Source organism: Mercenaria mercenaria, chromosome 4, assembly GCF_021730395.1.
Source record: "Mercenaria mercenaria strain notata chromosome 4, MADL_Memer_1, whole genome shotgun sequence".
Taxonomy (NCBI): domain Eukaryota; kingdom Metazoa; phylum Mollusca; class Bivalvia; order Venerida; family Veneridae; genus Mercenaria; species Mercenaria mercenaria.
In genome coordinates this window covers 94,953,659-94,981,178 of record NC_069364.1, presented here as the reverse complement: position 1 = coordinate 94,981,178, position 27,520 = coordinate 94,953,659, and the positions used below count along the sequence as shown (strand labels likewise).

The 27,520-nt window shown below is 35.8% G+C and overlaps 1 protein-coding gene across 1 annotated transcript; it reads right to left on the bottom strand.

Moving 5' to 3' along the window:
- Positions 1 to 43: 43 nt before the first annotated feature.
- On the bottom strand, positions 44 to 27,520 carry LOC123552479 (organic cation transporter protein-like). The gene is made up of 11 exons (XM_045342166.2): positions 27,348 to 27,520; positions 24,902 to 25,191; positions 9,473 to 9,713; positions 8,435 to 8,538; positions 7,734 to 7,885; positions 6,987 to 7,155; positions 6,416 to 6,628; positions 6,032 to 6,258; positions 3,609 to 3,790; positions 2,588 to 2,739; positions 44 to 2,231 (listed from the first exon to the last, which is right to left on the bottom strand). The coding sequence occupies exons 2-11, from the start codon at positions 25,042 to 25,044 to the stop codon at positions 2,138 to 2,140; spliced, it is 1,677 nt and encodes a 558-aa protein (XP_045198101.2). The 5' UTR covers positions 25,045 to 25,191; positions 27,348 to 27,520; the 3' UTR covers positions 44 to 2,137.

Here is a 27,520-nt window from a genome sequence, read left to right as displayed (position 1 = left end):
CAACTAGGGTTGGTACTGATCACTTGTGTGAAGTTTCATTAAATTGAGTGCAAGGGTTCATGAGATTAGGCGCGCACAAGATTGCATATGCAGACTCTATGTATATAGTATATTAACAAAAAAACAAAGTCCCGTAACTCTGCAAAAAAAAGAATCTGAAAGAACCTTACATGCACCATGCACAACTACTGTTGATACTGATCATCTGTGTGAAGTTTCATTAAGTTGTGTCAAGGGGATGAGGAGATATGGTGCGCACAAGATTGTGTATGATTGCATATGCAGACTCTATGTATATAGCATATTAACAAAAAAAAACAAAGTCCCATAACTGTGCAGTTTTGTTTTCTGGAAGAACCTAACATGCACAATTCACAACTAGGGTTGGTACTGATCACTTGTGTGAAGTTTCATTAAACTGTGTGCAAGGGTTCATGAGATTAGGTGCGCACAAGATTGCATATGCAGACTCTATGTATATAGTATATTAACAAAAAAACAAAGTCCCGTAACTCTGCAAAAAAAGAATCTGAAAGAACCTTACATGCACCATGCACAACTACTGTTGATACTGATCATCTGTGTGAAGTTTCATTAAGTTGTGTCAAGGGGATGAGGAGATATGGTGCGCACAAGATTGTGTCTACAGACAGACGGACGGACGGACAGACAGACATACAACCTAAAACCAGTATACATCCCCCTTATAACTTCGTTGTTCGCGGGGTACAAATAGAATTAAAGACATAGTAGTATAAACTTGATAAATAGACGCCCGATGTAAAGATAAAGCTCATTTTCATACTATATGTATAAAGAACTATCTCAACAATTTTATTGATTCAAATGGATCTTAATTAAGAGTAAGGGTGTTCTTTAATCATACAGTACAACCCCACATTGGCATAAACCACAGGGAAAACTAAAATGTGTTTCGAGGGATGAATGAGAAAGAAGTATAAATGCATATAGACAAGAAACACTTAGACTTCTTTCGCATTCCTGTCGGTTATTTGAACAGAGACTGTTGCTGTGAAAATGTAAATGTTCTAAGAATATCGTCTTACATTAAAGGAAAACTATTTGCCTTTCCATGAAGTGTCTTTAGCTGAGGTTATGTTTTATACAATTATTTAGGATTTAATACTACTCTAAAAAGACATATTAAAACATTAGTTACACCTAGGTCCATTTTCGAAAAACAAGATACATATCTTTCAATACAGAACACAAAGGAAACAACACACATACAAAAGTTTGCGTTGAGGCGACAAACTGATCACTTTTACCATTTATCCGTCTACCCATCTTGACACTTTCTGCCCATAATATCAATCGTCTAGCCATTTAATAAAGCAGTAGACTTGATACTTGATGAAGTTATGTGACAAGAGGCTGTGTGTAATGTAACATATAAATGTCTGAAAGTAGCATGATAGAGGTTGTGTGTAATGTAACATATAAATGTCTGAAAGTAGCATGATAGTATTCTTGTCCGACTTTTATTAGGGTCACCATATGAATTTAAAGCGAATATATACACTACCAAGAAGAAAATGTTCGAGTTATGCCCCGTACAAGTTTTACAAAAAGGAGAGATAATTCAAATATGGGACCACCTATAGTTATGGTTGTTATTGTACTCTCTGTCAGTGACCTCTATCAATATGTGAAGTATCAAGTCAATCTCTTACATAGTATTCAAGTGATACCCCGAACATGGTTTTAAAAAAGGGAGATAATTCAAAACTGGGACCACCTAGAGTTATGGTTTCTTTTCACTGCACTTCCTTTCAATGAGTTATATCATTTTATAAAGTTACAGCTTGGTACTTTGAATACGTTCTGAGTAATCCTCCGGACAAGAAGTGTGACAGACGGACGGACGAACAAGGTGGCGACTATATGCTTCGGGGAGCATAAAAATGTATAATGAATGAAATACTTTCGTACGTCTTGGCGACGGATATCACATTACAATATGTCTAATTAACCAATACGGGTCAAAGTTGTCCATGAAAATATTGAATCTTTCAAGAAAGGAATTAAACATCTGCAATAAAAATTCACTGAGCAACTGAAAAACAGAGCGGTTGATTTGTAATGCTGTTGACACATAAAGCATAAAGCGTTTGTGTTACTCTCCATTACATGTTGGTTTGCTGCCTTTATCCTTTGCAATGAATGGCGCTTGCACTTCTAGTTCCATATCAAACGGTGGATTCGGTTTCCTATAACAATGTAGATTATTTTCATTTAATTTGACAAACGATTATTTCAGAGAAAAACACGAAATCACAAAGGATTAAAAATGTAAGAGATAAATTGCCATTTAATTCATTTCCTAAAGCACATGATTTTCATGACACACCGTGTCTTCTGAATATTCTTTAATACAAGTAAGTACAGATGGCTAAAGTTTCAAGACGAATTTTATAGAATGCTAAAACAGCCAAATAACAGAATTTCTGTCCACATTTTTAAGCTTAATTCCAATGTGTTGTTTTTACTTGTTTACCCATCATTTGGTCATATCCGACATACATCAATACAATACGAAGATAGATTTATACCAGTGTGGCAGTACCTTCCTAATTCCTCTCCTTCTTGAATGGTATCTGGCAGTTTCTGGTTCAGTGTTTCTGGCAGCAAAAGTAGAAGTAGACCAGAGAGTACTGATAGACCTCCAAACACTACTAAAGGTTCTACTTGACCAAACTCGCCACCTATCAACTCACCCTGTGTCAAGACAATATGAATACAATACCAGTATATAATTCTTACAACCGTTGGTAACTGCAAAACACCTTTGAACGTGTATAGATACATGCAAATGGTGCGAATATGGTACTCAAGTAATAATGATTAAAATAAACTGCATCAACAACCGGCTGTGGTAACAACAGGCATAACTCCAAGGTCCTACAAACGGAACTGCATATGAGATTTACACTAGATTAAGTTCTATTATCTTATGATAGAAACGCACCCATGATGGTATGTATGAGGTAACTGAAACAACTGTAGTCCTTGACTGAAAATAGGACATTATCCTATGATTTTTTCTATAAAATCTGACTAAGGTAAGAATTCTGTAGATCTTGATAAAAAAACATTTTTCAGTTATGCCGTTTCTGTGATCTTGACTTTGACTTACTGACCCAAAAGCAGAAGGGTTGATAGGGTGACCAATCACAAAAACCATTTGAGGTTTAACTACAGTAAGCTCTAGCATTCTTCAGTTACTGACTGGAAACAGTTTCCAGAGTCAAGGTCATCTAGATCTTAAACAATAACCAATTGGCTCCAAAAGCAATGGGGATCATCAGTTGACCACAGGCAATCGTTCTACGCAGTTGACTAATCTTAGTCAAATCGGTCTTTAATCATTGATCGAAAACCAAAGTGTCAACCGAGAAATAGATGTGGACAGACGGATGGACCTACCGATATGAGCATGAATATCCTCACTTCTTTGAAATTTTCACATTTATCGTCAAGACAATAGCTTGTTTAAGTACGTAATTGTTCTACACATTGGAATGTTACCAAAGATATCATGTTTGATAAGAGTTGAGTGCATATTACAATAAAGGCGGTATACTTACGGATTTGGCAATATAAGGGGCAAGCATGGCTCCAACACGTGCAGCGCACGAACATGATCCTATGGCAGCATTCCTTACTACAGTTGGAAGTAATTCACTAGTAAATATGAACACAACGGCGAACGCCATTGAGGCTCCAGCCTTTCCTATAAACGCGAGAGTTATCGTCAACCACTGCAAATCTTGAAAAATAGTATAATCATAAAAACTGTAGTTACCTGGAGTTATAAAAGTAAGACTTTAAAGTTATGTTTGTTATTGCTTTCGGCACTCCTGAACGTGTGGATCTGAGGCTCACAAAATGGCGAGTCACTTTGATATTATTAGAAATCAAATAGAACCAGAGCACAAGCTTTAACATTTTTCAAAAATTTTGTGTAGAATAATTTGCACTTTCATACTAAGCCTTGTTTGGCATCTATAGTTTTCACTGAACTTAAAAACGGATTTGTCAAGAACTAATTAGCTAATTAGCTGTGCCGTATAAGTTCGTGGTATTTTGCTTTGAATCACTTAAATTAAACTCATTTGCAGTATGGAATTTTCAATATAATAGGCAACTCGTGACGGGGCTATAAATTGAACTTCCTTTATGCTGTATATAACACAGTTAATGAAAAACAGGACATTTTACCGTTTCACATTAGTACAGCGGACAACATGTGCAATCTAATTAAAATCGTATTTTCAAGAAAGCTTTGCACGAGGTTAATTGTTCTTAAAGATCCATCACGGGAAAAATTGTATTCTTCTCCGTTTCCATCGCGGACGTTAATACACAAAACAAACGTGTATTGTCTTGAATAAAAAATAATTACAAGACGACTAAATGTATTGTATTCATATATGATGACTTTGCGATTCCGGTACATTTTTAATTACCATTCTGTTGTTTTTGGAAACGGTAAACATTAAATACCCATATCCAGGGCCCAGAAATAAACAACACTTAGTCTACCAAAAGCACATCCTGAAGCTTTTTAAATGATTGTTTTATCTCTCGTTATTATAAACATGACATTACCAATCATTTTTCATATAACTTAAAAGTTCGGTAAACAGGAGCACAATTGCAAGAATAATACTTTACATTCGAGTTATTTTGAGTATGGATACATTTGGAGTACGAACGTAATGACAAGCTTTCAAGCTTTTTATATAAATTCTTCGAGAACTTCGATAAAAACATACCGACTGATACTTACCAAAATCATAAATATGATTCCTATAAACAAACAATCTCGCAAGCTACATGCGATTCTTAAACATTCACGGTTATCTACAAAAACTGAAACGACGCTGAGTTCTAAAAGGGGAGTAAACAAGGGAAGAAGCGAGTAAGAACATTGTTGGGGGCAGTGCATTTGGCGTTGGTAACTGATACAGCAAAACAGTCTATGATTTAGGTTGCACCTTTTATGCTTCAAAAGGAGGTTATTATGGAAGAAATAAGACGCAGATACCAGATGTCAATCTGCGGAGAAATACATATACGTCCCTGGGAAAGCATTTCAAAACTAAAAATCGTGTATTAACACACGTTAATTGCCTTGCACACGACTTTTCTCCCGTTAATACATGGGCGGATCCAGTGAAAAAAAATAGTTTTATGCAAGAATTAAATTTAAACCACATTTTGTTTCTACAGAGAGGAATAAGTTATTAATTTAAGTTTTTAAAACTACATTGAAAAGGGATCGATTGAATTCGTTAGCAGATGAAGTTGTGAAACATATCAATGCAGGATGATGTTCAAGAATTATAGGGACAAACATAGGGAGAAAACGTCACCAGGTTGTTGTGGGTCTTAAAGTCTGATTGTTTCTTGCATATTACTGTGTAGTTACTGAATTCTAATAAGTAGCTGTAAAGCAAACAAGAAAAAATATTAAAGACAAAAACGACAGAAATTAGAATTATCAAAATATTTTGTACACCATTAAACATCAATTAAAACAGCAGAATGATTCATTTTTACTTGATTTAGAGACACGCCGACACATTTGGTAGTGGTCACGGTGGTCACGTGATAAATATTTATTTTATTTACATTTACGATTGTTAGTTTCCTGCTGAGGCATCTGCAAAATCGCTAAGAATTCTCCCGATGTATGACAAGAAAAACATTCGTTATCTATAGGTGTGACTTAAGCCCGTGATGTTCCCTATTATAAGATACCAGATATAATATGCATTTATGCCATAATTGAAGTATTAAATGCATCACATTTAGCATAAAATTATTGTACTCATCACAAGGAAGACAACAAAAGCACAATAAATGCAAAGAACCAAAAAACCTGCCACTGCGCAAGTAAATTGCTATAATGCTTTCTGGAGAATTCAAAGAATGTTCATGTGCGTAAGATCTGGAGAATGCAAAGACTGGTCATGTGTGTAAGATAACTAAAACATAAAACTACCTGCTTTCGTCAATAACACTGTTGGCACTGTGGCAATACAAGCTACACCACAAACCAGCATACCTCCGGCGTTACACCATCGCCGGCCTATTCTGTCGAGCAGGAGGATACCAACGAGATATCCGGGAAGTTCGGCCACATCCATCAACAGGAAATTAAGATAGAAACTTCCGCCGAGGTTCCCAGCGTTCATGGTAACGCCATAATAGGTCATGCTCACTATCATCCTGTAAAACAGATATGTGCGAGGGAGATCAATAGCTAAAACAAAATGGTTTATGGAAAGCGTACTTTCCTTCCCTTTACCCGAGTACAGGATATATAGTATGCGAAAGTTACATTGAGTTAATGTTTGTTGTTTGTTATTGTTTGATATAAACATACCAGTCTAAGCACAATATAAGCGTTCGCTTCAAGAGTACGGGGCTCTTGACCACGTGCCAGAGATTCCCATGTGTCCCTTTATCGTCTTCTTTGACTTCCAACATTGATTCAGAAAGTGTGACTTTGTTTGTATCTGCTACTTTACGAATAATGGCTGCTGATTCGCGTCTTCTCCCTTTACTGATAAGCCATCTGGGCGATTCTGGTATAAACCTGTATTAACAAAAATGTTTCAATATTCTGTCTCATTTATATACCGGACACATACTACAATAACGTGAATGCAGAAACGTAGAAACTATAACTTGATTCTGGTCTACGCTCACACCATTCTAAGAACTATTCACAATTACTTTAAATGTATTGATCAGTATCGCTAGATTTTTACTTCGCTTGTAGGAGAATTAAATCAGTGCGAAAGCAGCGGAACTAATCTCTCTACAAGGTACGAACCTGTGACCAGTGGGTAAGGATTTCAAATACCTTTGAAGACCCCCTGCTTGTGGCAAACTATAATTATAATGAAGTGTTTAAATAGGGTAATATCTCCCAAAATTGACAAGTTACATACCACCAGAGAGCCAGATAAAATATACATGGTATAGAACATGCTGCGTTGATCCAGATCCAATCCCGGGCGAGGTAGCTCACAGTCGCCAAGTATATTGCACCAACAGCAAAGAATATTTGTACGAACGTGCCGGTCCATACCCGTTTTCTTACACCAACAATCTCCATACCTGAAATGTTTTTTAAGATATTAATTTCACCAATAAAATGATATACAAGGTGATCTAATTATTTCTCAGTCTACCGTCATTTGGAAACCATTCGCTCAAAATAAGCAAGGTCTTCAATTATCTAATATTTTGAGATCTTATATATAGTAAACATTACAAAATGTTTTTCAATAAATCAGTTCCATCATGAAAAACTTTAACACTAAGTAAATAAAAACAGTATCATAACCACTAAATGGCAACGATTTATAATAGTTTTCCTCATATCGATATTTTTGACTGTCTACTGCAAAAGCTTCTCGCAAACTAGAATTCTACATGTATTTGCAATGCGACTGTGTTGGACCTCTAGTGGAGTATACGAAAGATCACAAACTGGCATTGCACCGTAACTTGATGTTGGGTCATTTTTTACAATCTTCTAATAGTTTTCTAATATATTTCGGTTATTGTAAAGAGAAAGTTTATAAACCTCATTTATTCTCATTTCCAAAGGGACTACAACTTGCAATTCAATCCCTTTTAAGCAATGATTTATTAACATGTACACGATTATCACCGTGTTATCAAATACGTACTAAAAACGTAGATACACACATAGGCCCCATGTGCGAAGGCTCCGATAACAAAAATGACAGCAAACGAGTAGAATTCTGGAGCCCACGTAACGCTCGCGGACGCCACCAGCAGAAGAGTCAGTGCTCCACATAAAGCCTTTTTTCTACCCATTCTTAAAAACAAATAAAAATAAACTTCACTATTTTAGCAATATAATTAAGATCACGCAACTTTGACACATTCTTCATACATCAGTTCCTGGACCTTTGAAAACCACGTGTAATTTAGGGTGCGAGGATGTGTGTGAATCTTACATTATATCTCCATTTTCTACTTATACTGACGCATATTTTGCTTTGTGATATGTCACTTTATCGGTTTCCTAAATCCTTATACTTATATATACAGCATATAAAAGTCGAAATGGTCCGCGGCTTCGTTAAAATAATTCGGCATTTTTCCTTCTCAGACACATCTTTGCTGTATTAAATGGCTACCAAGGAGAAAAACAAACATAACAGTAATATATGAACAAGCTTTAAAATAACTTGATCCATAAATAAGAATCATCAAAGCAACTGTTGACCTAGGAACAGACGGACACAACTTCACAGTTACGTTTAGATAATGACAACGGAAGAATATTTTTAGGATAACAAAATCCGTAAGTCTGTTCTGTAGAGTCTAATGTCTTTCATAAAACATATCAACATACACTTACATGTCAGCGAACATTCCAAGAACAAAGTCCCCAACCAGAACTCCAAAATAGAAAAACATCTGTATATGGGAGGTCTTCAGCGCATCTCCGCAAACAAAGTTCGCCTGTATCGTAATAGGACAGAAAATAATGTTAAGTATAACCTTTGTAGATGTTTAAAAAAATCTCTATCATGTTCTTATAAAAGCTGAATGTCCAGCAGACTTAACATATAAAGCTGATATCACACAAATCTGGTTTTAGATATTGACCTGGCATCAGTTTTGAAATGTTCATGTTATGTCTAATTTTGTTTTACGCCCTCGAGCAAATAGAGATTGAACTGTCCGTTTGTCCGTCCCACCGTTAAAATCAGATTGCCTACAACTCACATTGATGACCCGATTTAGTTCATACTCTTGTAGCAGGAGCTACAAATTGACATATACATAAACTGCATTGACCCTCATATGACCTCCACCTTTTAAATTTAAATCCTTGATAAACAACATTTCGGTCCTAAAGCCCAAATAAATGATCCACTTTAGTTCATATTCACTCTCAAACCCCTTGTGGCAAGACCTACACACTGACCTATATATAGATTTGACCTTCACCTTTAAACGTAAAATCTCAAAAAAAACAACATCTTTGGTCATACACCCTGATGGGGCATGATTTTTCGTTTTTAAAACCCAGCTCCTTGTTTCCGATTAGCGATTGATATGTATTTTATCGTCTGAATGTCGGACCAATATCATTAACAAATATCGGTTTGCCGATGTTGGTCCGATAAAACACTGTTTGCTGGGTATGTGATTAGGTATCAATAAAAATGTTGTCGTGTCGTACGAACACAAACAGCAAACTTACGTTTAGGCATCTGGAAACCATAAATGAGCTTTAATGCTACTTTGACCTTGACCTTCTATCCGCTGTCTAACGCCTTTAGTTAACTTTTTGCTCACAGTAGGACCCATTTGGAGCTCTTACCAATCAAATATCAATGTTTGGTTACATACAGGTATGAAAAACTTTACATAAAGCGTAATAAATTACCTTTGAGGTAAATGTTTCGCTGAAAACTGATTTGTCGTACACCCATTCCGTACACTTTAAAAGACTTGCGTTTATTGGTCGGTTGTTTCCGTCAAATGCTGCGCTTCCGGTATCGTAAACATTACACTGGTCATAGGTCAAGGTCGGATCATCTGATAGTGGAATAGTTTCATTGAGCAGTTCTTCATGAAATGTACCCTGAACTTCGTATGTGTCATTGTCCAATCCTGGTATTTTGCATCTATAAATTGTAACGCAACTTTAAAACATGTATGGAAAATATTATTAGTATGCACTTACTGAATGGCTTACAATGTCAGTATTCTTATTGACAAGTCATCCAATAAGTGTTTCATTATATGTCATCTGAAAACAAAAGTTCACAGTTCACTTTAGCCATACAAACATGTGTCAATTTGTCAATTAATAACAAGTGACACAGCAAAAACATAAACTGACTTAAGAAAATAGTTTATGCGCATTACAGTTTTATTCAAAGTCACTACACGATTCAAACAGAATTACTCATTGTTCGGTGATAAAGTCCTGATTATTATTTTTTTTTTTTTATATATATATTTTTAAACTCATTTGCCAAAAATGACTTCTGTAAAATCTAAACGTTTTTTTTTTTTTTTTTTTTTTTTTTTTTTTTTTTTAAATATTTCAGTTTTGGAACGGCGGGCAGTTAACCTTTTCCAGTATTCCTGTATTCTGTGCTGTGCTTGTACAAACCTGTTCTCCACAAGGAACTGCCAACTTCCCCATATGAATCTGAGGTGGAGGAAGAATATTTTCAGACACAATGTCTTTAAATCGTCACGGCGAACATACGCCCCAACCGGAGATCGAACACATGATCCCAAAATCCATCCGTAGATATTCGCTCTCCCTTTTGAGCTAGGCGGGCGTGTTAAACTGATGCATTTAATAATATAGTTTCGTCTTTATAAAATATTTCTGATATCATCATCTGTTTCATACTTTCAAACACATCGGTCATTAACATTGTATGAAACAGAAATTTAACTTAACTTTGCACAGTTATATAATTCTTATTTTTTATATAGTATAAATGAAGACACGAACACCGTTTCAATACTTGCAAGTCAAGCAAAAACCAAAGCAATCCGCTCCAGCTGAAAAGAAGCACACTATCTCATGATCAGTAATCAGTAAAGTTTCATCGTGCATATAACTGTGAAATTTAAAGCCGTGGACTTTTCGTGAAAACCTTTTATTGTCAAATGCATCCAGTCGAAACTGGATTATAGAAGCGCGTTAGTATACTACTAATGTACGTAAATGTTAATTTTCCTTTTTGTATTCATTTTTCTTCTTTAACAGAACAAAGATAAGCGCCTCGCTAAAGATATATAATTTTACAGCAGTTGGCATACTTCTTCATTTTGACCTCTTGAACCTTTTCAACCACCTCAATATTCAAATAAACCACACAGATTTCTGTTGTTTTGCATATAACACGAGATAAAAAAAAAAAGGTGAAAAAATTAATGAGTTTGTACATGTATTAGTGTTCGAAGATACGAATTACTCATATATAAGCCGGAAACAAACGTATTTAAAAGACATATATAAGAATAGGAAAACAATCACATGTTGTATACGTATAGTTATGAATAATGAATGACGAAAAATATATTCTTTTGGCAAGGAAAATGATTTAGGTTTTGAGAGGGGATCGATATACGTTTTAGAGTGGGGATTGATTCATATTTTGCAGGGGGATTGACTGACGTTTGAGCTGGGGGATTGATTCATATTTTGCAGTGTGACTGATTGACGTTTTAGAGGGGAGATTAATTCATATTTTGCAGTGTGACTGATTGACGTTTTAGAGGGGGGATTAATTCATATTTTGCAGGGGGACTGATTGACGTTTTAGAGGGGGGATTAATTCATATTTTGCAGTGTGACTGATTGACGTTTTAGAGGGGAGATTAATTCATATTTTGCAGTGTGACTGATTGACGCTTTAGAGGGGAGATTAATTCATATTTTGCAGTGTGACTGATTGACGTTTTAGAGGGGGGATTAATTCATATTTTGCAGGGGGACTGATTGACGTTTTAGAGTGGGGATTGATTCATATTTTGCAGGGGGATTGACTGACGTTTTAGCTGGGGGATTAATTCATATTTTACAAGGGGACTGATTGACATTTCTGAGGGGGATGAGTGTGAGACTCGTTCCCAGTAAGTTTGACATGCGATTTGTTTAATTTTTTTAGACCGAGGAAAATACAGCGAACATTTTTACTGAGGCTGTAATGCTTTCAAATTAAGATGGACACTCTTAACATGGCGAAAATACGACCCAAAAATAAAATATCTGACAATATTTCCACGTCCTAAAAAAGTAACATTATGCACACAAAGAAAGACATGATTGCACCAAATAGACATAAGAAAAATCAAGACATAAAAGCAGTGAAGTTGTGTAACTGCTTAACAAAAGTAAGGACGCAGAAAAGCTATCGATGCTCATTGCAGGAAAAGCCAAAAAACTGAATACTCTTTTCTGATATACTAGTATTCCAAACTGTCCAACTTTCTCCTCTGTCAAACTTCATCTTGGTAGATGCATTTCTCAAAAGTAAAATAAGTGAACCCGGTAATATTTCGAATACAGTAAATCAAACTAAATTCCGCCTCTACGGTCGAGGTATTCGTCTACAAACGGGAACACTTGTTTATCATATAAAGTGCTGAAATTAAATCATTGCTCATTTTAAGTGTAGCTTTTACAAGTAAATCAAGCGCGTAAATCTTTTTTTCTTTTTTTTTTTTCTTTTTTTTTTTTCTTTTTTTGAAATCGAGAAATATACAATAAGGAACGAAGAGCACCTATCAAGGTATCTGATTTTTATTGAACTTTACTTAGCGATTTATGGATCGTTAGATCGTTAATTGTCTTTAACAGCACGAGAGTCATCTAGTTAAATCACTGGAAATGCTCGTCCCTTGTAGAAGAAACGTCGTTATGGCGCCCCGACAAACGTCGCCTCGCCGAACACCGCCTCACACCAAACGCCGCCCCGTCGAACGCCACTCCGCCGAACGCTGCTTCGCTGAATGTCGCCCCGCCGAGCGGACTGTGACTAAAATCAGATCTGGAGCCGTCTGTGATATATAACAGACTCCGTTACATACCGGATTCAAGCGATTTGAATGACTAGTATCTTCAGTGTATATTTATGAAACTATAGTATTCCTAACCCTAACCTTTAGTCAGTATATTATACATATATACACTAAATCAATGCGGACATGCAAAAATGAGCGTATTTTTGTCGTGCTATCCGATGATACTAATGCACAGAACGACTGACCCACATCTGTCATGAGATAGCGCCGAACGTTGCCCCGCTAAATGCGCCCTGCCAAACGTCGCCCGCCGAATATCGCCCCTCAAAACGTCTCCCCGCCAATTGTCGCCCAGTCAAACGTCGTCTTTTCGCTTTCCGGAATGACATGATAGCATTAATTGAATTGGAAATAAGTTAGCTATTTCTGGCATAAATTCTATTCTTTTTTTACACACAATGACCCAGTCAATAGGAAATATGGCAAATCGTAGGGGCGGACCTAAGAAGAGACAAGTTGTCATAAAAAGTACGTTGTTTGTGGATTAAACAAAAAGACTCACCAAGACTGTCCATGAACAGGCTCAATCAAACCGAGCCTGCAACATTTTCGTTTTTGTCGTGGTGATCGACCTGTGGAGTTTCCACTTTTTCTGTTTTATTATCACAGCAGCGTTGTTTGTGCCGTGTGACGGCCGTTAAAAGTCTCCCCGTACATGCAATTAAGGCTGTTATATTTCGATCTTCCCAGATCGTTCAGCACGACTTTTATGACGTGTTATGGGTACTGTTTAGTTTATCAGCTTGAACATTTCGGCCTGGGTGGTTCCAATACTCCCGCTTTCATAGCTTTGGGTATTGTATAATGCTATTTAATTTTGTCTTTTGGCATTTCCTGTGAAATGCAGGCTCCATAACCTCAGATCCCCTTTCTAAATTCCAGTTTGTTTAGTTCCGCTCATTGTTTTCTCGTTTGGGGATACGCCGCTTTTTATGGAATTACACGCTAGTGTATCATTGAAGGTTCCATGTGCACCGCCGTATGAAAACATCTGCAGATGTTTCTAAATTAATTTTTGTACTTGTAGCATGTGTAAATGTTGAGTTTTGCTCAACCTGGGGCTAAGGGTGTGGACGGTAGCATGCATTTCCACTACCGTCCATGAACAGGCTCAATCAAACCGAGCCTGCAATATTTTCGATTTTGTCGTGCTGAGCGACCTGTGGAGTTTCCACTTTTTCTAGATTGATTGTCATCAAGGACGATGGTCATTAACAAATGCCCAACAGTCCACATCGGGAGAATAAGTCCGGAACTCGATTATATTGCCATAATCTGCATTAGGCAGATTGGAAGACCATGTACATATATTTTGACCGTATTTTAATATATGTATAAAACAGAAATGATTTTTCACCGGCTGAAAATGAATATAAAACCTCACACTGCTTTGAAACACGTTTTGGAGGTGGGGGAGGGGTGGAGTAACCTCCAGCGTTATATGCAGATTCTCAATGTAAGTATGAGGTGTTGAAGACCAAGAGTCCATAATGTCTATTTAGAGTGTATGAAGTAATCCTGAAACATTCAGTATTTTATGAAAATATTTCATGACAACATAATCATTAATGAGTAATTGGTATTGTCCGTAAGTATTGACCTGGCACTCTAATCTTTGCTAATATTTTCGGGTGTTTTCGTTAGTTTACGCAAGATTTGTTCCCTATTCAAGTTGGCGTAGTGGAAACGTCTTTGAGCTCCACGCACGTTACCACGGGTTAGAATTCACTTCAGACCACTTTTGAAAATTAATTGAGATATTGTAACGCAATTTTGTTGATACTGCTATAATTATAACATTTTTATGTAACTTAGTTCATGTTTTTTAAATTTCGTTTTCTCCCAAAGTATTTATTTTATGATTTCTTTATTTTGTCTGCTGACGCTAGTTACTTAAGATGTGTATTGAATGAAAGAATCTGATCCCGTCCCTCTTCATGATGAAATGGAGAAGAAACAAATGTTCTCTGGATTGCATGTAGTCCAATTGGTGACGTAATTATCATTTTCATTTCTCTGCGGATGGACCGTAAGGGGAGGTAACTATTGTTACGGACTGGGACTAAATTACATGGTACATTCCAAAAGCAAACAAATCGTTCCCTTAAAAATTGTGTTCATGCAGCTTACTAAGACTAAGAATGATCTCATCTAATTAAGTTACTTAAATTAAATGGGCAGTATAGAAATTTATATATAACAATATAACAGAAACGAACATTGTTGAGCATAATTAAGCTTCAGATATTCGTCAGATTTCACAAAATGCATTCATAATTATTATACTCATTTATTCATATATTTATTTCGAGGAGGGAGGGGTTATACCCTATAAACCAACCACATTCGTTGCAAGGATATGGATACCCACTCACTTGCCTGCCTAGCTAGATTTTTCAAATATCTTGTTGCATCTTTTCTGCTGGCCACGCGCCCCTAATATCGATTTGCCGTAGCGGCTATTGAGGCAACCGAGGCACTTGCCTCGGTCATTTTTTCTGTGTGATGTTTGTGAGATATTTCAGTATCATACTTCAGTTGTTGCCCGCATTTCAGATATCATAATGCAAGTGGTCTCATATTATAGAGATCGTACCTAAAATTTGAAATTATGAAAAGCAATTAAAATATTCGTGTTTGTTGCTTATATATAACATTTAAGACCAAATATAATACTTAAGTCTTGAACTGATCATTCTGAGCATGTTGTTTTAAGAGTTTTTAATTTCCATGTAGCCGCTCCTGCAGATAGCCCTACCTATCAAGCTACTGATAAATATTTAATCCCCAATTATAACCTGATTACTGCGGGAAGATCTTATCTCAATGCAGGGAATTTGTAAGATACATGCATATTGTATGACATCAGAAAATGCTTTAAGTCTAATAAAATAAATTCAGATCCACTATTTGATATAATGTTATTTGTACCATATCATATATAAAAACAAGAAAAACCTATTCAGTATTTTTCTACATATTAGACGTGATCTCTCAAGCAAGTTTGACTGTAATTTAAATTGAAAATCCGTTTATAGCACTGAAGGCTACCTTCCACCCTACTACCCACTCACATTCTTTACTGAAGTTCATTATTACAGTGTGTGATTTTCAACAAATGACTCTACCAATATAACAATAAATGGATGTCAGTCTGACATATTTTGATATCATTTCACGATTCAAACACGCAAGTAAAAAACTTTAGTAATCTTCAAAAGATTTACCAAATATAATACTAAGTTTTGCAGTCAAAAAATGTTACTCATTAAGTTACACTTGCATCGTACTTTAAACACGCTAAATGAAACAGTATCTACAATACTGTGAAAAAAAGTATCTTAAAATTTGTGAAGTGTAGTGAATGTCGTAAAGTAAGTTTTTATGCCTTTTTTGTTGCTTGGATCTCATTACTTGGTAATATGGACATAAGTTGCAGTGTCATTGAATTTTTTAAATAAAATTGGAATGAAAAGCACCTGATAACTCCGTTCGAATGATAGAAACAGACAGCAGCCTCATACTGTCAATGATATGATTTAAAGGAAGTTTAACTTTTCAGATGTAAAATTCAAAAGATTGCCGGTGTAATGAAGTATATCGACCCCCATAGAATAACGACCCCCCGGTCATTATTCTATAGAAAATGTGACTACTTTCCTGTAAAATATTGACACCCCTTACAAAACAAAATGACTCCCTTTGAAAACTCTATAGAATCCGGTCGTTATTCTATAGAAAAACTGACCCCTCCAAGTAAAATACTGACTCCCTAAAGATGACTCCCTTCGAAGCTCATAGAATAACGACCCCGGTTATTATTCTATAGAAAAAGTGACTCCTTCCATGTACAATACTCACTGCCGAAATTACTATATTCGAACTCTCATACAATATCGATTCCCGGACATTATTCTATTGAAAAAAGTTACTCTTTCCGTGTAAAACATAGGCTCCTAAAAAGACTTTCGACGATAATATCTATTAAAAGGTGATCCCCACCAAACCTAACGGACAATTTTACTATATCTACAACTCTAATACCCTCAATTGCCAATAGTTAACATTTTGATTGTACTACTACTACTGGTGCCGCTACTTCTATTGCTATTACTACATCTACCTCTTCTTCTCCTGCTGCTGTTGTTGCTGTCACTTATTCCTCTGCTGCTGCTGCTGCTGCTACTGCAACTGCCACTACCACTGCCACTACTACTACTACTACTACTACTACTACTACTATTACTACTACTACTTTCTATTTTCTATTGTTGCCGCTACCGTACTTTACTGCCACTGCTAAGTATTGCAACTTCTATTAATACTAAGTTCTATGCTAGCAGTTTCTTGTGCAGTTTTCTTCTGAAGAATTACTTCATACCGAAGTTTGCAGGGATTATTGACACTAGTGTGTTTTGTGAACGTATTGTGAATTGTTATTTTCCTGAAAAAAATGTATACTTCAAGATACAGCGTCTAGAAATAGAATCCCTTTTCCCGTTGCGAAATGCTCTGATTTCTGTGTCAAGTGATGATATCTGGGGCTAATGGTCTAACGGAAGGACGGACGGACAAGGGCAAATCTATATGCCCCTCCCCCGAGTGGGGGCATAAAATGCAGCAATTAGGCCTTAGATACATGAGTTATCACTAAATTTGACCAAATGACCGGGGTCGTTTTTTTATGGGAGTCAATATTCTTCGTGAGGTTCAGTTTACTTCACGTGGGGGAGTCATAGTACTATGATCTGGAGGTCATAATACTATGACCGGGGGTCACTTTTTCTATAGAATAATGACCGGGGGGGTCATTATTCTATGGGGGTCGAATTACTTCATTACACCGGAAGGCAGCGTCTTGTAGAAATGGGAAACGCATTTAGGTACTTTTATACCACGAAGAGTAGGGAAACAATCTTCCAGTCAAAATTCTTCGATGGAAATTATAGACTTAAACTAGATTCTACTCAAATTTAAAATTTAAACAAACAATAGCAAAATGCTTTCGGTCAGAGATGTGGAGTCTAATTACACGCTTACACTTACCATTGCTACATTACATACAATGTATTGTTCAAGATTGTACGACTATTTTATACGAATAAAATTTGTAAATTTATCATACTTGAAAAGTATATACGTGTATTGCATTTTTAGTTTTCATAGCTTTAAATATATCCATAATATCTGTGTCAAACAAATTAAGTAATTCATTGTAGATACCAATTCAAACTTTGATCTTCCCCCATTCATTTTCAAATAAGCTCCCTTACTGTAGTATCAGAGTTAAGGATGAGGGCCAAAGGTGTAACCCATATATCAAAACAATATTGAAGTACTTTCCATTTTGCGTTCTTACACTTTAGCAAACAAAGTCGAATGAGATCTTAGGAGTTACTCAGCGTGACTGCTTAAGACAGATGGCTGCTTAAGTCATGTTGAAATTAGTTTGTTGATTAACTACTTAATACAGGTGACCGCTAAGACAGGATTTACTCTATACCTCTATTACAGTTTAAAAGATTATATTGTTATCAAATGCGTGCAAAATGTCTCCCTGAATCTTCCTTCATTTTTAGCTCGACTATTCGAAGTATAAGGAGAGCTATCCTACTCACAACGGCGTCGGTGTCGGTGTCACACCTTGGTTACGTTTTCCGTACCAGTCCACATTTTGACAAAACCTTATCCAGTTTAAGGCAAGAGTACACAACTCTGTCAGGGATTTTGACTGAATTATGGCCCCTTTTAACCTACAAATCTTGGTTAAGTTTTTCGTACCAGTTCGTATTTTGTGTTAACTGTTTGACGTATGGCTTTGAAACTGTGACAAAGCCTAAAAATAAAAAGGGTATAATATCAAAAGAAGCAATGAGACAGATCAGCGAGGGTATGAGGCTAGTGCCAATGTTTGCGCATATATTAGTAAACTGTATAACCATGGAGGAGGGTGGGACACAACCTTCCAAACTAACCCCTGTTGGCGCTTTGTCTTTACCATTCAAATTTACCCTAAAACCACGAAAAAAGGCGCATACTAATTTGCCTAAATGTAAGGAAAAGCAAAAGATTGCAGGAAAAAAACAGTGTCTTCTTCCAAGAAAAGTAGCAGAATAAGTTTCCCGTCTAATTTAGAATTTAAACTATAGCAAAACTCTTTCGGTCAGATGTGTTGAACCTTATGATAAGTTCTTGTTACACGTTTACACTTACCATTGCTTCAAAATTGTACGAGTATTTTATACAAATAAAGATTTATATATTTATCATACTAGAAAAGGTATATTCGTGTAGTACACTTTAAGTCTTACAGCTTCAAATATATCCATAATGTCTGTCTCAAACAAATTATGGCAAACATTGTAGATACCAGTTTAAACTTTGATCTTCCCTATTCAGTTTCAAATAAGCTCCAATATTTTAGTATCAGCCAAGGATGAGGGTCGAAGGTGTTGCTCATAATTATATCAAAACAATGTCTTAGCACTTTTTATTTCGAACAATAGAAAAGTTAGTTTGGAAAGTTTCTTGATTTGCTACGTAAGGCAAGTGACTGCTTAATTAATACCTGTAGGTGACCGCTAAGGCAGGATGTACTGTATACATCTATCACAGTTCAACATTAAATGTATGCAAAAATTTTCTTTGAATCCACCTCATCCCCCCACCCTTCAAATTTTATTTATTGAATTTCTTTTGTTTATATTTTTATTGTCGAAAAATGACGATATGCCTGTGCGTATGTTAGTATGCTGAGCTACGTGCTTGACATGTGCATTATAGATCTACGCAGGTCATACTCGCCAATCACTTTTACTAGAAGCCACAAGTTCTCTTTCTATTCCCAGAATCTTTACCCGTGGGGAGATGCAACTGACCCACAAAAGCATCCTCCCGCTGATAGCTTCAGAATTGGTTTCCCTATATATGTAATGAACTAGGCCTGTAAAACCAACCAAATAGCTATTTCCAAACATTCACAAGGATTGCATTTTTCATGCGTGTAACATATGGATCCTAAATTGAAATTCGCACCCCTCCCATCGTCATTTCGTACTTGAGCACTTATAACCTGGGGATCGGGAGGTTGATGTTGATTACATGCTCCACCAGAAAATACCTACGTTTCTTGCTACTTTATGTTTAATTTCCTACAATATAAATTCAATTTTTTTACAAATCCAATCTAATTTCAAAGTTTGGTTAAGATTCAAAATAAATCGATGAATTTGTTTGTGCCAAAAGCAAAGTAATTTGAAACTTAATGAATTTTCATTATAGTTTATACGTATTTCATTTTCACTTATTTTGAGGAATATTAAGCGCGAAGCTGCTGTTGAATCGTCATATGCAGACGATAGGTAATGCCGCGTGGACATGTGGTATCGTGATCAACTGATGAAACTTCATTTATGCTGTAATCATTAATTGATATGTATTTGAATGTTCTTTTCAACCTAACGAAGTTTTATTTTAATTTTACATCGCAAACAATTTATTAAAACGCAATCTTCTCTGTTATCCAGTTTTTTTAGCAACGATAGACATAAACATTATACTAGTACTAACTCCGTTCATTGTTTGATGTTGGTAGTAACTTAAATTCTTTAGCTCCTAATTTGTCACGATACCATTTGCCATGTATATATCTACACGCCATGTACCCGGATAATCTTAACTCTGTTCAGCGACCCTAACTCAGTGCCAACATGGCGGATGTAAAGCCGATACAACTTTGTTTTCTGTGTAATTACGATGTATAAAGGAATGTTTCTGTTGTTATATCTATCTCCATTGATCAAGTGTATATTTATTTCAAAATGTATCATGTTAAATACATCAACCTTTGCGTATTCAGGTGGAAAAACGACGAACAAGGCAACTTTTTCAATGAAAACTTTTACAAAAAATCTTTAAAAATACTTCTATGCTTTTGATGCCTCAACTATTTTGTTGTTTGAAAGCAAAGATATACTGCTTTATAGCCCCCTTTACACTATGTTGTTAACCCACTACATGTTGACACAATACATGTTCAAATGTACTGACAGCGATAAAAAGGATAAAAACCTAACTTTGGTTTGATAAAAACCGAACTCAGTTTACATGAGGAATGGATAAAAACCTAACTTACACGAAATTGTGTGACGGATAAACACCTAACTGACTAGTATTCTATAGAAATGAATGAGTTGACATGTACATGGTCTGATTATTGTAAACATTACTTTATAAGCGGTATTGTCTTCAAACTTTGTCATTAATTCAAAGATGTTATATGTATGCCCACTACAGTCAAATATTTTTTTCATAATTTTAATATTATGCAGATAGCAATGTTTGGAAAAATCTGGATAAACCCTAAAAAAAACCTCAGTATAAAAGTCAAAATTATTATATTTACATAAGAAATTATTTAATACCACCGATGTTCGAAGTTCTGTAGTCCCCAACCCTCTCTCCCTCTTTCTCTCTCTCTCTCTCTCTCTCTCACACACACACAAACACACACACACACACGCACACGCACGCACGTACGCACGCACGCACGCACGCAAACACGCACACACACACTGTTTTAGAAGAATTGTGTTTGTTTCAAATCTTGTATATCGTATAGTGTAAGAGATTTTTATAGAGGTGCTAATGGAATATTTTTTATATTGTTAAATGGGATTAGATTTATGATTAATTATTAAATATGATATTTTTCAGACGGTAAATAGGGAAGAAAAGTGTGTGTGTGTGTGTGTGTGTGTGTGTGTGTGTGTGTGTGTGTGTGTGTGTGGTGGGGTGGGGTGGGGGAGTGATGCATGGACTGACGGGACAGGGGTGTGGGTATCCTTACATTTTCACTTGTCCACGGACACTTAAAATCCACTTGTCCATAGTCAAATTTCACTTGCTCTGATTTGTAATATTAAACCTTCATGAAAGCGCAAATAGACTGGAGATCGAGTTCTTTATTTAGGACAACGAACCCATGGCAGCACTGTATGCAAAGCTGGGGTTACAGGAGGTGACAGAGGCTATTCGCACCAGACGCCTGAGGTGGTATGGCCATGTCATTCGTGCATCCTCATGCATCAACTCAATCTTGAGTATGTCAATACCAAACTCCAAAGGACGTGGGATACCTAGAAAGACCTGGTTGGAATGCGTCAAGGGGGACTTGAAGGCTTACAACCTTGACAGCTTTGACCCAAATGACAGAGAGACTGGGTGTTAAACAATCTAGCCACCTACTGCCTACCCTAGTTTCTGGCACACCCGCAGCAGTCGACAAATAAACAGGATATGATGATGATGATGATGATGATGATGATGATGATGAATGAAAAGAAAAGCATATCACAGTAACTGTGGTAAAATATAAGCTGTTGAAATATTTGCCTTTTAACGTTTATAAAAGTCTGAAATCGCGTAAGCAGTGTTCGGGATCTTTTGAGGTCATGCCCGAAACACTGCCCACGCAATGGTGCAAAGCCAGATAAATTCAGAGAAAGACTTTTAAAACGTTCCGACTTGTTTTAGTCATACTTGCGATCTCTGCGTGCTTTTGATTTTAATTTGGCTGACTACTGGGTCAAATATTTCCTTGGACAGTGTCTCAGCAGTTGGAATTCTACTTACAAACTTGTCATAATACTTTTTATAAGTTGTTTACGTTTCTGATGTCTTTAAATGTCCTTTTAGTTCTCTGTGTGTAACCCTTGTTTTCCTTTTTTTTAGTTTTAGTTACAGAATGCTAGATCTATATGCTGATGATGCAAATATTTTTCTTCAGCTACTTTAAGTAGTTCTTATGTTCCCTTTAGCATGTATATGGTTTCTTCTTTTATTTTTTTTTAAATGCATGTTGTAAAATGTGACTCTTCTTATTTTTGTGTAGTGTCAGCTAATTTTTTTATGTTGCTTTAAATGTGCTAAATCTGTATGTGGTAGATTACCTTTTCGTTTTATTTGCTAGTACATGTGCTATTTTGTTTTAATGCGCTGTAACATGTATGTGATAATTTGTGATTTGTTTCTTATCTACTTTGAGCCAGATGCTTTATTTGCTTTAATGTGCTTTAACATATTTGCATTTTATTACAGCTGTTTTACTTATGTTGAGCTTATTTACATGTATTTGTCGGAAAATAGCTTTAAGCTAGTGTTATATGTTTATACTTTTCCGACGTTAAATAAATCTTCTTGTATCTAAATCTTTTCTGATATTTTATCATAGTCACCGAGTTACAGTGTGCGCGAGACCTAGTCAAAGAACCCACTATCTTTATCACCTCCATACACTTGAAGCAACACACAGTCTAAATGATATTTTATGTTTTCTCACTTTATACCTAAAAAAGTATGCTTGTCCGCGAACACACAGAATGAAAAATGCACTTGTGCACCGGCAAAAAATCACGAGTCGGATAAGTTGGACATAGGAATCCCACATCCCTGCAGGGGTGGGTAGATCAAAGAACTTCGAGCATCAGCAGTCCATAAAAAGCACATACGACCAGCAGTTTTCGTTTGGTTAGGTGTTTATCCATTCTAAGTTCGTATTTATCCAGCACTGTTTCCTATACCAGTTAGAAATTATCCGCAAATTTAAACCCACCTCATAATCAATACAATTTTCAAGCTATAAAAATCGATTTCAAACTTTGATACTGTTAAACATTGTCAAAGAGCTATTTATGGAACTAATACATTTAATAAGTAAGGTCTTACTGCAATTTCTGGTACTTTAAAACAGTTAGAAACATAAACATGTTCATTTTGAAGACTTTTTTGAGTACATTGTAATGAATTCCAGCCACATAATGTGACATTTCGATTGAAATATTTAGTACACAAAACATGCAATCAATACAGGATATTATGACTATCAAAAGTTTTACGCTAACTTTGCATACTCGCATAAAAACACGAAAAAAGACAAGGAAATTAACTACATACATCGTCTTTCTGTCAGCCATGTTGGCACTGAGTTAGGGTCGCTGAACAGAGTTAGGATTATCCGGGTACATGGCGTGATCTAAGGGGGTACTAAAGTCTGTGTCAAAAACAGTGTTAAAAGAAAAGTGAAAAGATTAGCATTTTGTACAGGAGTTACGTAATTGTTAAAATTAAATCTGGATATAAAAATTGAAACGTGTCTCTTGTTTAATTGAAATTGAAATTGAATACTTAGTATTTCAGCACTTCGTAAAGTACAAAAGTTTTTAGTAGCAAAATACCTGAAAATCAAAAGTGTGTGAAACTCTGCTACAATCTTTGTAATTGTGTGAAAAAAGAACTGTTTATAGAAAACTAATGTCCTTTTCAGCATGAGAGCAACAATAGACGGAACTCCGATTGTAGGGAAAAGTTTTTGAACATTTTTACATTTAATTTTACTCGTACGAGATAAATCAGGAGCTCCATCAAGAAGAATATTATACATACACCTCCCAAAAAGTAAGTCTAGTGTTGCATCCGAGACCTCCATCGCAAGAGAGACACATTACATTTGAACCATAAATCGGTATTAGTACCCGGGGCAGATCGCGGAGTGAAAGGGTAATTTTTCTCTTTTATACAAAAACAGCGCACCAAAGTGTGTTTTTCATATCATTTATCCTTTTTTCCTGGGGGCCCCCACAAACCCTCTAATGGAGGAGGGTGGGACACAACCTTCCAAACTAATCCCTGTCGGCGCTTTGCCTTTACCATTCAAATTTACACCACGAACAAGCGCGCATTTGCCTCGGTAAACTTTAGTTTCTCGCTACAGCCATGTAAGAAGACGAAAACAATAAAATGTTGTACACGTATATTTAAGAATAATGAGCGATGAAAAAATATGGTTTTGAGAGGGGATCGATATACGTTTTAGAGCTGGATTGATTCATATTTTACATGGGGACTAATTTATATTTTAGAGGGTGTGAGTGATTCGTTTCCAGTAAGTTTGACATGCGATGTATGCTTAAATATTTTAGACCGAGGAAAATACAGTGAACATTTTACTGAGAATAAAATTTTCATTGCAGAGGCGAAGAGGCTGTAATGCTTTCAAATTGAGAAGGACACTCTTAATAGATACCAACATGGCGAAAATACGACCCAATTATAAAATATCTGACAAGATTTCCATGTCGTAAAATATTAACATTATGCACATAAAGAAAGACATGATTGCACCAAATATCAATGAGAAAAACCAACACATAGAAGTAGTAAAGATGTGTAACTGCCTAACAAAACTAAAGACGCAGAAAATTACCTGTGATCCGGAGTGTAGAGAACTACAATCACCATAAAACAGAAGCTACCAATGCTCACTACGGGAAAAGCCAAAAAGCTGAAAACCCTTTTCTGATATATTCCAAACTGTCCAAGTTTCTCCAGAATTTCATCAAACTTCATCTTGGTAGGTGAACTTCTCAGTAGTAAATAAGTGAATCCGGTAAATTTGCGAATACAGTAAAAGTCTTTTTGATATCAAACTAAATTCCGCATCTGTGGTCGAGGTATTCGTCTACAAACAGGAACACCTGCTTATCCTTTAAAGTGCTGAAATGAAAACATGGTTAATTTAAGCGTAGTTTTTTTAAAAGTAAATCAAGCACGTCAATCAAGTTGTTGTTGTTTTGTTGTTGCTGTTGTTGTTTTTTCGTAATAAAATTTATTTTGAATTGAGAAATATGCTATAAGTTTTTAGTTTATTCAATTCAGTCATCACATTATATATTTGATGTAGGTCAACATGAAACATGATCAAAACTTGACAATTAATGCACATTCTGAAAAGCATTGGCAATGTCTCAAATATGCTTAAAGAGTTGAAGTACACGCAGTGACAAATAATAAAGTTTCCCTAACAATTGCAAAGTTGTGGCAAGAGACTATGTACTTTAATTCCAGAGAAAACATATAAAATTTAAATACTGTCTGTGTATTTATAGTTACTCACTGTGGATTAAATAATTACATGTAAGGTTTTCTGTTTTCAAAGGCACTATATGTGAAAGTAGCTACACTTCTTTTCGGATGTTAACAATTCGATTGCTTTGTGCATGCTCGGTGCTTGGCCTAATATATTATTTTCTTAAATCATTACACAAAACACATTCTAGTAAAAAACGGTATTCGTCTTCTAGTTTGTTACAGATCAGACATATTCTATTTTCAAATGGTGAATTATTCCACCTTCCCGTTTCTACTTTAAGCCAATGGGATAAAACCCTACATCCAGCAAATGCAATCCTATATTTCTTAATATTTAATTGATATAGGGATATTTGATAATTAAAAGTTGAAAAAGATCTATAAAATAATGTTCTGCCTGATTCTCAGATCCTGTTAATCCACTCTTGTAACTGTATGACTTTTATTCTTTGTTTAAAATTGATAAAAAGATAGTTACATCACCAACATTTTGTGCGAGCCACACTTCGTAAAAGCCCATACACATGTAATTGAAAGCGTATCTCTAACCAGTTAAGCCCAACTTGTCTCATTTGGATCAAGATCTCTTAACATTAGTTTGTATATCATTGAAACATATTTTCTTTCAGGTGTGTTTACAACTTTTAGCCAATATTTTATTATTTTAAATAATCGTAATGATTGAAATTTCAACCTTCCAAATTTCTCGCCGTTCTGTGTAGTAGTTTCAACCCCCAAAAGAATCTTACAAAATTGTAAATGAACTCGCTCTATTTGATTAGCCTGACAGAATCCCTACGTTTCGCTCCCATAGTTCAAAATTGGTGAAATCAGTTTATCAAATAGTTCTAGAGAATGGGAAACACTAATATTAATAAATTATTATATTTTCTTAGTTTAAAAAGTATTTTTGCGCTTGATCGGCTAGCTAGCGGGGGTTCTTTTTTTTTTGGCTTCGCAGAAAGAGCCACCTGAGGTGAAAACAATACCTAAATATGAACATTTATTAACTATTTCTAGCTGATTATTGTAAAAATAAAAGCTTAAATTTCGTGGTAACATACAGCTACCGCATTTTTCTAAAAACTACAACTTTTTGGGGGGAGGGGGAGTGGGGGGGGGGGGGTGGAGGGGGAAGAGTTATTTACTTTCAGTTTCCACTTTGAACAATACGAATGCAGACTATTCAAAGCTTTTTGAAGTTCCTATAAGGAACGAAGAGCAACTATCAAGGTATTGATTTTTATTTAATTTTACTGAAACAGTATACGAATCATTAGATATCGTTACTTGTCATTAAAAGCACGAGAGTCATTTTGTAACCATAGTAACCCTAGCGTGGGGTTAATGCCAAAAAGTATGCCCGCGAATTATTAGTATCCTAACCCTAACCTTTAATCAGTATATTATACAAATATACACTAAATGCGTGCTTGCATGTACGAATTTTCGTAGTTTGCCTGCGCTCCGGTGATAATGGTTTTGTGACATGCGCAGAACGACTGCACCAGATCTGTAATGGGATCGCCGCTAAATGTGCCCGCACCAAATGTCGCCCAGCTTTGCTTTCCGGAATGACATGATAGTATTAATTGAATTGGAAATAAAAGTTAGTAAGAATAACTAGCTATTTATCGCATAAATTCTAATCGTTTTTTAGACACAATGACCCGGTCAATAGACAGTATGGCAAATCGTAGGGGCAGACCTAAGAAGAGACCAGTTGTAACAAAAAGTACATAATTTGCGAACATAAAATTGGATTAAACAAAAAGACTTACTGAGTGTCTTCAAGAAAAATGGTCATTAACTTGCATCAAATCCAACTGTAAAACTACATTTTAAACTTCAGCTCAACATGTTTTAATATATCCAGCATTTAAGGGTTTGAACGAGTATATGACTAAGTATAAAGAAGATTTGTTTACGGCCAGAATCACGCTAAACCTAGCCT